Genomic DNA, 12,226 nt, shown 5'->3' with positions numbered 1-12,226 from the left:
GCCTCTTCTCTCTAGGAAAATGTTCTGCAAAAGATACAGGGATTGGACTGCTGAGGACTGGGGTACAGTAATTTTCTCTGATGAATCCCCTTTCCGATTGTTTGGGGCATCCAGAAAAAGCTTGTCCGGAAAAGACAAGGTGAGCGCTACCATCAGTCCTGTGTCATGCCAACAGTAAAGCATCCTGAGACCATTCGTGTGTGGGGTTGCTTCTTAGCCAAGGGAGTTGGCTCACTCACAATTTTGTCTAAGAACATAGCCATGAATAAAAAATGGTACCAACACATCCTGCGAGGGCACCTTCTCCCAACCATCCAGGAAACGTTTGGTGACAAACAATGCCTTTTCCAGCATGATGGAGCACCTTGCCATAAGGCAAACGTGATAACTAAGTGGTTCGGGGAACAAAACATTGATATTTTGGGTCCGTGGCCAGGAAACTCCCCAGACCTTAATCCCATTGAGAACTTGTGGTCAATCCTCAAGAGGCGGGTGGACAAACAAAACCCCACAAATTCTGACCAACTCCAGGCATTGATTATGCAAGAATGGGCTGCCATCAATCAGGATGTGGTCCAGAAGTTAATTGACAGCATGCCAGGGCGGATTTCAGAGGTCTTGAAAAAGGAAGGGTCAACAAATATTGACTCTTTGCATCGACTTCATGTAATTGTCAATAAAAGCCTTTGCCACTTATGAAATGCTTGTAATTATATTCCATAGTAACATCTGACAAAAATATCTAAAGACACTGAAGCAGCAAACTTTGTAAAAATTACTATTTGTGTCATTCTCAAAACGTTTTGCCACGACTGTACATTTGTGACTGCTAGGCATACAAATACGTTTATTTCTTGATACCTTTGAAACCAGGTCTAGTTGCGGTCGCAACTGGACTAGATTCCAAACAAATCTTGGTGGAATGCAATTGGTTGACTGCCATGCGTGAGAGCGATGAACAATATCTTTCTGCAGCAGCCAGCCAAACAATCTCTTCTGGACTTTGTACATGCAGGCTGTGTTTGTTTTGGTTCTGGTTCTGGTCCATTCTACCTCCCCCCCTTAAAAGATTTAGATGCACTATTGTAAAGTGGCTGTTCCACTGGATGTCATAAGGTGAATGCACCAATTTGTAAGTCGCTCTGGATAAGAGCGTCTGCTAAATGACTTAAATGTTATGTTATGTTCTGGACTTTCTACATGCAGGCTGTGTTTGTTTTGGTTCTGGTTCTGGTCCATCGATAACGTTCAATAATGAATTACGTTACATTTGTATCTGCCAAGGCAGCAGCTACTCTTCCTGTTCCTCTGCCAAGGCAGCAGCTACTCTTCCTGTTCCTCTGCCAAGGCAGCAGCTACTCTTCCTGTTCCTCTGCCAAGGCAGCAGCTACTCTTCCTGTTCCTCTGCCAAGGCAGCAGCTACTCTTCCTGTTCCTCTGCCAAGGCAGCAGCTACTCTTCCTGTTCCTCTGCCAAGGCAGCAGCTACTCTTCCTGTTCCTCTGCCAAGGCAGCAGCTACTCTTCCTGTTCCTCTGCCAAGGCAGCAGCTACTCTTCCTGGGGTCCAGCAAAATTAAGGCAGTTTATACCATTTTAAAAACGTTAAAATACATTCACAGATTTCACAACATACTGTGTGCCCTCAGGCCCCTACTCCACCACTACCACATATCTACAGTACTAAATCCATGTGTACGTGTGTATATAGTGTGTATGTTATCGTTTGTGTTTGTATACATGTGTCTGTGTTTGTGTTGCTTCACAGTCCCTGATGTTCCAGAAGGTGTATTTTTATCAGTTTTTTTTAAATCAAATTTTACTGCTTGCATCAGTTACTTGATGTGGAATAGAGTTCCACGTAGTCATGGCTCTATGTAGTACTGTGGAATAGAGTTCCACGTAGTCATGGCTCTATCTAGTACTGTGTGCCTCCCATAGTCTGTTCTGGACTTGGGGACTGTGAAGTGACCTCTGGTGGCATGTCTTGTGGTGTATGCATGGGTGTCTGAGCTGTGTGCCAGTAGTTTAGACAGACAGCTCGGTGCATTCAACATGTCAATACCACTCATAAATACAGGTAGTGATGAAGTCAATCTCTCCTTCTCTTTGAGCCAGGAGAGATTGACCTGGATATTATTAATATTAGCTCTCTGTGTACATCCGTGCGGGCCTATTCTGAACAAATTACAATTTTCCTATGTCCCTTTTTGTGCACCTGACCACAAACTTAATAGGTGCAGCAAAACTAGGGCCTGTAGGACCTGCCTTGTTGATAGTGCTGTTAAGAAGGCAGAGTAGCGCTTTATTATAGACAGACTTCTCCCCATCTTAGCTACTGTTGTACCAACATGTTTGACCAACTTGCTCAATTTCCACATGATTTATTACAAGATTTAGTTGAGGTTTAGAGTTTAGTTAATGATTTGTCCCAAATACAATGCTTTTAGTTTTGAAAATATTTAGTACTGTCTTATTCATTGCCACCCATTCTGAAACTGACTGCAGCTCTTTGTTAATTTGACGCTACCCATCCCTTAAGTGGGATAATTGTCATCAGCAACCGCTGAATAGCATAGCGCCTCAGTCAAATAATATTACTAAAAATATTCATATTCATGAAATAACAAGTGCACTATTGCAAAACGCAGTTTAGCCTTTTGTTAATCCACCTGTCGTCTCAGATTTTGAAATGATGCTTTACAGCGAAAGCAATCCAAGCTTTGTGTAAGTTTATCAATCGCATGACAAAAACATTAAGTACACTTAGCATCAGGTAGCTTGGTCACAAAAATCAGAAAAGCAATCAAATTAATTGTTTACCTTTGAAGATCTTCGGATGTTTTCACTCACGAGACTCCCAGTTACACAACAAATCTTCCTTTTGTTCCATAAAGATGATTTTTATATCCAAAATACCTCCGTTTGTTTGGCCCGTTATGTTCAGAAATCCAGAGGAAAGAGCGGTCACGACAACGCAGACAAATACCAAATAGTTTCCATAATGTCCACAGAAACATGTCAAACGTTTTTTATAATCAAGCCTCAGGTTGTTTTTAAAATATATAATCAATAATATATCAACCACAAATGTCTTTCACAGTAGGAGAGGGAAAAACAATAGCTGTCCAAATTCTGTTGAGCGAGCAAAACTCATGTGACCACTTGACGCAATGTTTTCGTTCCTGCTCATTTTTCTAAATAAAAGCCTGAAACTATGTCTGAAGACTGTTGACACCTTGAGGAAGCGATAAGAAAAGGAATATGGTTGATATCCCTTTAAATGGAGCAATGGGAGGGTATGGAACATGAATTTTCAAAATAGAAGCCACTTCCTGGTTTGATTTTTCTCAGGGTTTCGCCTGCAATATCAGTTCTGTTCTACTCACAGACAATATTTTGACAGTTTTGGAAACTTTAGAGTGTTTTCTATGCTGATCTGTCAATGATATGCGTATTCTAGCATCTGGTCCTGAGAAATAGCCTGTTTACTTTGGGTCCGTTTTTCATCCAAACATCAAAATACTGGCCCCTACACTCAAGAGGTTTAAGTACTTTACAGCACAGCCTGGGGGCACACGCTTTCCAGTAGGCTTAAATTAAAAATAGGGCAAATAGGAGTGGCAATATTGTCCGCCATTATACTCAGTAATTTTCCATCCAGTGAAAAAAATCATTAAAGTTTTTGATCAGTTGGTTTTGTGATTCAATGAATGATGGATCTGAGTTTCACTTTTTCCCCCAAAATGTAATTTAAGCTTTTTTACTCTCATACTTTAAATCAAATAAAAAAATCAAATTTATATTTGTCACATTCGCCAAAATCAACAGGTGTGGACCTTACAGTGAAATGCTTACTTACAAGCCCTTAACCAACAACGCAGTTTTAAGAAAGTATTTACTGAAATAAACTGAAGTCAAAAAGTAAAAAAGAATATAGAAACATATCAAAACATTAAAGAGCAACAATAAAATAACATTAATGTGGCACAGAGGGTACCAGTACAGAGTCCATGTGGGGGGAGCTTGGGGGTAGAAGCTGGTTAGAAGCCTCTTGGACCTAAACTTGGCGCTCCGGTACCGCTTGCCGTGCGGTAGCAGAGAGAACAGTCTATGACTAGGGTGGCTGGAGTTTTGGCAATTTTTAGGGCTTTCCTCTGACACCGCCTGGTGTAGAGGTTCTGGATGTCAGGAAGCTTGGCCCCAGTGATGTACCTGACTGTACACACTACCCTCTGTAGTGCCTTGATGTCGGAGGCCGAGCAGTTGCCATACCAGGCAGTGATGAAAACGGTCAGGATGCTCTCGATGGTGCAGCTGTAGAACTTTGAAGATCTGAGGACCCATGCCAAATCTTTTTAGTTTCCTGAGGGGGAATAAACATGTTGCGCCCTCTTCACCACTGTCTTGGTTTGTTTGGACCATGATAGTTCGTTGGTGATGTTGACACCAAGGAACTTGAAGCTCTCAACCTGCTTCACTACAGCCCCGTCGATGAGAATGGAGGTGTGCTCTCAACCTGCTCCACTACAGCTCCGTCGATGAGAATGGAGGTGTGCTCTCAACCTGCTCCACTACAGCCCCGTCGATGAGAATGGAGGTGCGCTCTCAACCTGCTCCACTACTGCCCCGTCGATGAGAATGGAGGTGTGCTCTCAACCTGCTCCACTACAGCCCCGTCGATGAGAATGGAGGTGCGCTCTCAACCTGCTCCACTACAGCCCCGTCGATGAGAATGGAGGTGCGCTCTCAACCTGCTCCACTACAGCCCCGTCGATGAGAATGGAGGTGCGCTCTCAACCTGCTCCACTACAGCCCCGTCGATGAGAATGGAGGTGCGCTCAGTTGTAAAAAAACAAACGGACGAAAATTCAGTATTTCTATGTTAAAGGGTTTTGTTTTATTTCATTTTTTTGTGATGTATATAAAGTGTAATATTGAACTGCAAACTCAAAATGTAATACATTTCAACTCTATATCTGACATGGTAACTCGGTCTTCTTCTTTTTTTGTTGTTGCTCATAACCATGTGTGTGAGGTGTTTACTTTTGTTTCAAAGTAGATGTGTTTAAGAATGCCAAGAAACACTGTGTGTGACCCTGATTTAGTCCACTGCAGTAAATAATCATGTCTTCTGTATAATGCCTGCAGCATGATCTGTTTTCCTGCTCGCACATACTACAGTTTGTCTCTGTATTGAGCCCGTATTAAACCTGCTGTAGGATTTACTGAGGCCAGCAGGTCAAACAAAGAACTGGACAGTAAAAAGAGTCGTTCATAAAGAAAGAATCGTTCGTGAACTGCACATCACTACTCTACATAATAATATAATAATAATCATACAGTGTAAAGTTAACAGAGACTGCAGATGGTGTTAGATAGTGTTATTCATCACTTCATACACAAGCCTTTGCCAACAGTCATTATTACAATAATATTATCATACCACACTGTTACACTCTGATATGGGTAGTGTGGTGAGTATGCTAAAGCAGGGTAGAGGGGAGAGGAGAGGAGAGGAGAGACGAGACGAGACTAGGGGAATTGTCTGGGAAGGGGAATACCTAGTCAGCTGAACAACTGAATGCCTTCAACTGAAATGCGTCTTCCGCATTTAACGCGACCCCTCTGAATCAGAGTCTGCTCTTGGTAAAAGAGCATCAGTGCAGTGAGGTAACACTAGATAGACTTCAGTATTCAATGTTTGTCCAGGTCCCCAGGACATCAGGAGATGTCTTCAGTACCGAACACTAGGGGCAACGTGAGCACCTAATACCATCTAGTAGGGAGATGCCTTCAATACTGTCCACTAGGGGCAACGTGAGCACGTATTACCATCTAGGAGGGAGATGCCTGTCCACTAGGGGCAGCGTGAGCACCTACTACCATCTAGTAGGGAGATGCCTGTCCACTAGGGGCAACGTGAGCACCTACTACCATCTAGTAGGAAGATGCCTGTCCACTAGTGGCAACGTGAGCACCTACTACCATCTAGTAGGGAGATGCCTGTCCACTAGGGGCAATGTGAGCACCTACTAACATCTAGTAGGGAGATGCCTGTCCACTAGGGGCAACGTGAGCACCTACTACCATCTAGTAGGAAGATGCCTGTCCACTAGGGGCAACGTGAGCACCTACTACCATCTAGTAGGGAGATGCCTGTCCACTAGGGGCAATGTGAGCACCTTCTAACATCTAGTAGGGAGATGCCTGTCCACTAGGGGCAACGTGAGCACCTACTAACATCTAGTAGGGAGAAGCCTTCAATACTGTCCACTAGGAGCAACGTGAGCACCTACTACCATCTAGTAGGGAGATGCCTGTCCACTAGGGGCAACGTGAGCACGTATTACCATCTAGTAGGGAGATGCCTGTCCACTAGGGGCAACGTGAGCACCTACTACCATCTAGTAGGGAGATGCCTTCAATACTGTCCACTAGGGGAAACGTGAGCACATATTACCATCTAGTAGGGAGATGCCTGTCCACTAGGGGCAATGTGAGCACGTATTACCATCTAGTTGGGAGATGCCTGTCCACTAGGGGCAACGTGAGCACCTACTACCATCTAGTAGGGAGATGCCTGTCCACTAGGGGCAACGTGAGCATATATTACCATCTAGTAGGGAGATGCCTTCAATACTGTCCACTAGGGGCAATGTGAGCACCTACTACCATCTAGTAGGGAGATGCCTTCAATACTGTCCACTAGGGGCAATGTGAGCACCTACTACCATCTAGTAGGGAGATGCCTGTCCACTAGGGGCAACGTGAGCACCTACTACCATCTAGTAGGGAGATGCCTGTCCACTAGGGGCAACGTGAGCACGTATTACCATCTAGTAGGGAGATGCTTGTCCACTAGGGGCAACGTGAGCACCTACTACCATCTAGTAGGGAGATGCCTGTCCACTAGGGGCAACGTGAGCACCTACTACCATCTAGTAGGGAGATGCCTGTCCACTAGGGGCAACGTGAGCACCTACTACCATCTAGTAGGGAGATAGATGCCTGTCCACTAGGGGCAACGTGAGCACCTATTACCATCTAGTAGGGAGATGCCTGTCCACTAGGGGCAACGTGAGCACCTATTACCATCTAGTAGGGAGATGCCTGTCCACTAGGGGCAACGTGAGTATCCTACAGTGCATTCGGAAAGTATTCAGACCCCTTGTCTTTAAAAAAATAAATACGTTACAGCCTTATTCTGAAATGGATTAAATAAGTACAAATCCTCAGCTTTCTACAGACAATACCCCATAATACCTATAATAATAATACCCTATAATGACAAAGCAAAAAACAGGTTTTGATGAAATGTTTGCAAATGTATTAAAAGTAAAAAACAGGAATACATTAATTAAATAAATATGCAGACCCTTTCTGTGAGACTTGAAATTGAGCTCAGGTGCATCCTGTTTCCATTGATCATCCTTGAGATGTTTCTACAACTTGATTGGAGTCCACCTGTGGTAATTGGAAATTATTTGGAAAGGCACACACCTGTCTATATACAGTTGGAAGTTTACATATACTTAGGTTGGAGCCATTAAAACTAGTTTTTCAACCACTGCACAAATGTCTTGTTAAAAAACTATAGTTTTTGCAAGTCGGTTAGGACATCTACTTTGTATATGACACAAGTATTTTTTTCAACAATTGTTTACAGACAGATTATTTCATTTATAATTCACTGTATCACAATTCCAGTGGGTCAGAAGTTTACATACACTAAGCTGACTATGCCTTTAAACAGCTTGCAAAATTCCAGAAAATTATGTCATAGCTTTAGAAGATTCTGATAGGCTAATTGACATAATTTGAGTCAATTGGAGTTGTACCTGTGGATGTATTTCAAGGCCTACCTTCAAACTCAGTGTCTCTTTGCTTGACATCATGGGAAAATCAAAAGATATCAGCCAAGACCTCAGAAAAACATTGTAGACATCCACATGTCTGGTTCATCATTGAGAGCAATTTCCAAATGCCTGAAGGTACCACATTCATCTGTACAAACAATAGTACCCAAGTATAAACACTATGGGACCACGTAGCCGTCATACCGCTCAAGAAGGAGACGTGTTCTGTCTCCTAGAGATGAACATACTTTGGGGCGAAAAGTGCAAATCAATCCCAGAACAACAGCAAATAACCCTGTGAAGATGCTGGAGGAAACAGGTACAAAAGTATCTATATCCATAGTAAAACAAGTCCTATGTTGACATAACCTGAAACGTCGCTTGGCAATGAAGAAGCCACTGCTCCAAAACCGCCATAAAGCCAGACTACGGTTTGGCGGGAACCAAGATCATACTTTTGGATCGTACTCTGGTCTGATGAAACCGAAATAAGAACTGTTCGGCCATAATGACCATCGTTATGTTTGAAGGAAAAACGGGGAGGCTTGCAAGCCGAAGAACACCATCCCAACCGTGAAGCACGGGGGTGGCAGCATCATGTTGTGGGGGTGGTTTGCTGCAGGAGGGACTGGTGCGCTTCACAAAATAGATGGCATCATGAGTACGGAAAATTATGTGAATATATTGAAGCAACATCTCAAGACATCAGTCAGGAAGTTAAAGCTTGGTCGCAAATGGGTCTTCCAACTGGACAATGACCCCAAGCATACTTCCAAAGTTGTGGCAAAATGGCTTAAGGACAACAGAGTCAAGGTACTGGAGTAGCCATCACAAAGCCCTGACCTCAGTCCCTTAGAAAATTTGTGGGCAGAACTGAAAAAGTGTATGCAAGCAAGGAGTCCTCCAAATCTGACTCCGTTAGACCAGCTCTGTCAGGGGGAATGGGCCAGAATTCACCCAACTTATTGTGGGAAGCTTGTGGAAGGCTACCCGAAACGTTTGACCCAAGTTAAACAATTTAAAGGCAATGCTATCAAATACTAATTGAGTGTATGTAAACTTCTGACCCACTGGGAATGTGATGAAAGAAATAAAAGATGAAATAAATCATTCTCTCTACTATTATTCTGACATTTCATATTCTTAAAATCAAGTGGTGATCCTAACTGACCTAAGGCAGGGCATTTTTTACAAGGATTAAATGTCAGGAATTGTGAAAAACTGAGTTTAAATGTATTTGGCTGAGGTATATGTAAACTTCCAACTTCGACTGTAACACAGTTGACAGTGAATGTCAGAGTAAAAACCAAGCCATGAGGTCGAAGGAATTGTCCTTCAGAGCTTTGAGACAGGATTGTGTCGATGCACAGATCTGGGGAAGGGTACCAACACATTTCTGTAGCATTGAAGGTCCCCAAGAACACAATGGCCTCTGTCATTATTAAACAGAAGAAGTTTGGAACCACCAAGACTCTTCCTAGAGCTGGCCACCCGGCCAAACTGAGAAATCAGGGGAGAAGGGCCTTGGTCAGACAGGTGACCAAGAACCTGATGGTCATTCTAACAGAGCTCCAGAGTTCCTCTGTGGAGATGGGAGAACCTTCCAAAGGGACATTCATCTCTGCAGCACTCCACCAATCAGGTCTTTATGGTAGAGTGGCCAGATGGAAGCCACTCCTCAGTAAAAGACATATGACAGCCCGCTTGGAGTTTGCCAAAAGGCACCTAAAGACTCTGGTCTTGAAACCAAGATTGAACTCATTGGCCTGAATTCCAAGCGTCATGTCTGAAGGAAATCCTGCACCATCGTTACAGTGAAGCATGGTGGTGGCGGCATCATGTCTGAAGGAAACCCTGCACCATCGTTACAGTGAAGCATGTTGGTGGCGACATCATGTCTGAAGCAAACCCTGCACCATCGTTACAGTAAAGCATGGTGGTGGCGGCATCATGTCTGGAGGAAACCCTGCACCATCGTTACAGTGAAGCATGGTGGTGGCGGCATCATGCTGTGGGATGTTTTCCAGCAGCAGGGCCTGGGAGACTAGACAGGATTGAGGCAAAACCTACTCTGGAGTGCTCAGGCCCACCAACAGGACAACATTTGACATTTAGCAGACACTCTTATCCAGAGAGACTTACAGTAGTGAGTGCATACGTTTTCATATTGTCTTTTTCCTCCCCATGGGATTCAAACCCACTACCCTTTACATTGCAAGCACCATGCTCAACCAACTGAGCTATATGGGACCACAGGAGTGGCGTTGGGACAGGTCTCTGAATGTCCTTGAGTGGCTCAGCCTGAGCCTTAACTTGAACCTGATCGAACATCTCTAGAGAGACCTGAAAATAGCTGTGCAGCAACGCTCCCCATCCAAACTGACAGAGCTTGAGAGGATCTGCAGAGAAGAATGTGAGAAACTCCCCAAATACAGGTGTGCCAAGCTTGTAGCATAATACCCAAGAAGACTCGAAGCTGTAATCGCTGCCAAAGGTGCTTCAACAAAGTGCTGAGTAAAGGATCTGAATACTTATGTAAATGTAATATTTCTGTTTTTTATTTATTTTATAAATGAGATCTCTTTCCCTGTTTCTCCTCTTTCTCTCTGCATCTCTCTCTCTCTCGCTCTCTCTCTGCATCTCTCTTGCTCTCACCCGCTCTCTCCATCTCTCTCTGCATCTCTCTCGCTCTCTCTCTGCATCTCTCTCTTTGCATCTCTCTCTCTCTGCATCTCTCTCTCTCTGCATCTCTCTCTCTCTGCATCTCTCTCTCTCTCTGCATCTCTCTCTGCATCTCTCTCTTTGCATCTCTCTCTCTCTGCATCTCTCTCTCTCTGCATCTCTCTCTCTTTCGCTCTCTCTGCATCTCTCTCTCTCTCGCTCTCTCTTCATCGCTCTCTCTCGCTCTCTCTTCATCTCTCTCTCTCTTGCTCTCTCTTCATCTCTCTCTCGCTCTCTCTTCATCTCTCTCGCTCTCTCTCTTCATCTTTCTCTCTCCACCGCAGCACTTGCCACACTGGTCCTGGTGCACGTCATTGTATACGCAAGCAGCCCTACCGCCTATGATCGCTCTGTAATGTGTAGTATACCGCGCGCTCTGCTCTCTCTCCCATTCAATATAATTATTAACGGAGCTGTTAGCAGAGTGCTCAGAAAGTGCCGCTCTCTCTCTCCTTTTCTCCCTCGCTCCTCTCTCATTTTTTTGGGAATAACACTGTGTTTTTATCATGCTTGAAGTCGAAGGTAGGGCTTGCTTAAATTTGATCTCATATCTCTTTGTTGATATTTTAACTGACAATTGAGCAAAATTATGCCACGACGGTTTTACCGTTCTCTCCTCCAATATGTTCCCATATAGTTCCTCTACAATCGAGGATGCATTCGTAATGAAATGTGATTTATGGTCGTAACCGTTAGTAGATTATAATACAATGTAATTGGATATTCGAGTAGGATGAGTGACGCTGAGAGAAAGACAGAATGTGCTCCTCCATTGCGTAATGTTTAGAGCTGGGTCTACGGTGTGCGTAATGTTTAGAGCTGGGTCTACGGTGTGCGTAATGTTTAGAGCTGGGTCTACGGTGTGCGTAATGTTTAGAGCTGGGTCTACGGTGTGCGTAATGGTGAAGATGGATTTCATCAATGGAGCCGCTCTATGCATTTAACATTTAAATTGGTGTGTAGTCTACACAATAGCGACGTCCCAATACTGGAAAGAGACTGTTACAATGTTGGTATCCACAAACTGAGACATTAGAAGAGGCTAGCTAGTTAGTGTTCGAGTAGGTTGTGTGTAGCCTATGGGCGTTTATGAAAAATATATATTTGCCACAGGTGAGGACAAGTGATATCGGGCTCTGTGGCTCTGAGACCTTATCCCCAGTGAGGTCTTCTTGACTTGAATCCTGAAAAAAATATCAGTTGGACTGAACTAGTCCATGACCCTGTGAGATGGGTTATGTTTAGGGGGAGAGATGGGAGATTTGGGAGACAGGCCGGGTTTGGGATCTTAAGGAGAGAGGTGTTTGGTTTAGGGGAGAGAGTGGGGAGGGGCGGCTTGCTCAGGGGTAGAGGGGACTTGCTCAGGGGTAGAGGGGACTTGCTCAGGGGTAGAGGGGACAGTAAGGAAGGAGATGGAGACAAGATTCTGACATTGATAGAGGGGTCTTAGACTGGGTTTCTGTATATCACTTTGTGACATTTGCTGATGTAAAAAGGGCTTTATAAATACATTTGATTATAAATACATTTGACTAGCTTGCCAGGCTAAGGAGATGATGGGCTTGGTTCAGGAAGGACATAATCATAGAGAGAACATCTACAGAGAGATTTAGGAGAGAGGGGGGAGAGGATCTTCACAGAGAATGTCAT

General features: G+C 44.0%; 1 protein-coding gene across 3 annotated transcripts in view; it reads left to right on the top strand.

Annotated features, from left to right (window-relative positions):
• The window catches only part of dclk1a (doublecortin-like kinase 1a), a 256,000-nt gene that overhangs the window by 155,702 nt on the left and 88,072 nt on the right, over positions 1-12,226 (top strand). The window contains exon 1 of one of the 3 annotated variants that reach the window (XM_046318200.1): positions 10,980-11,098. The exons of the other annotated variants lie outside the window; for them this stretch is intronic. Coding sequence (XP_046174156.1) covers positions 11,083-11,098 — 16 coding nt within the window. The 5' untranslated portion in view covers positions 10,980-11,082. Of the gene's footprint in view, positions 1-10,979; positions 11,099-12,226 lie in introns of those variants that run through there. 3 annotated transcript variants of the gene reach the window in all.

Source organism: Oncorhynchus gorbuscha, linkage group LG20 (assembly GCF_021184085.1).
Source record: "Oncorhynchus gorbuscha isolate QuinsamMale2020 ecotype Even-year linkage group LG20, OgorEven_v1.0, whole genome shotgun sequence".
Classification (NCBI taxonomy): domain Eukaryota; kingdom Metazoa; phylum Chordata; class Actinopteri; order Salmoniformes; family Salmonidae; genus Oncorhynchus; species Oncorhynchus gorbuscha.
Note: the sequence above shows the minus strand (reverse complement) of the source record. Positions and strands in the feature narration are given on the sequence as shown.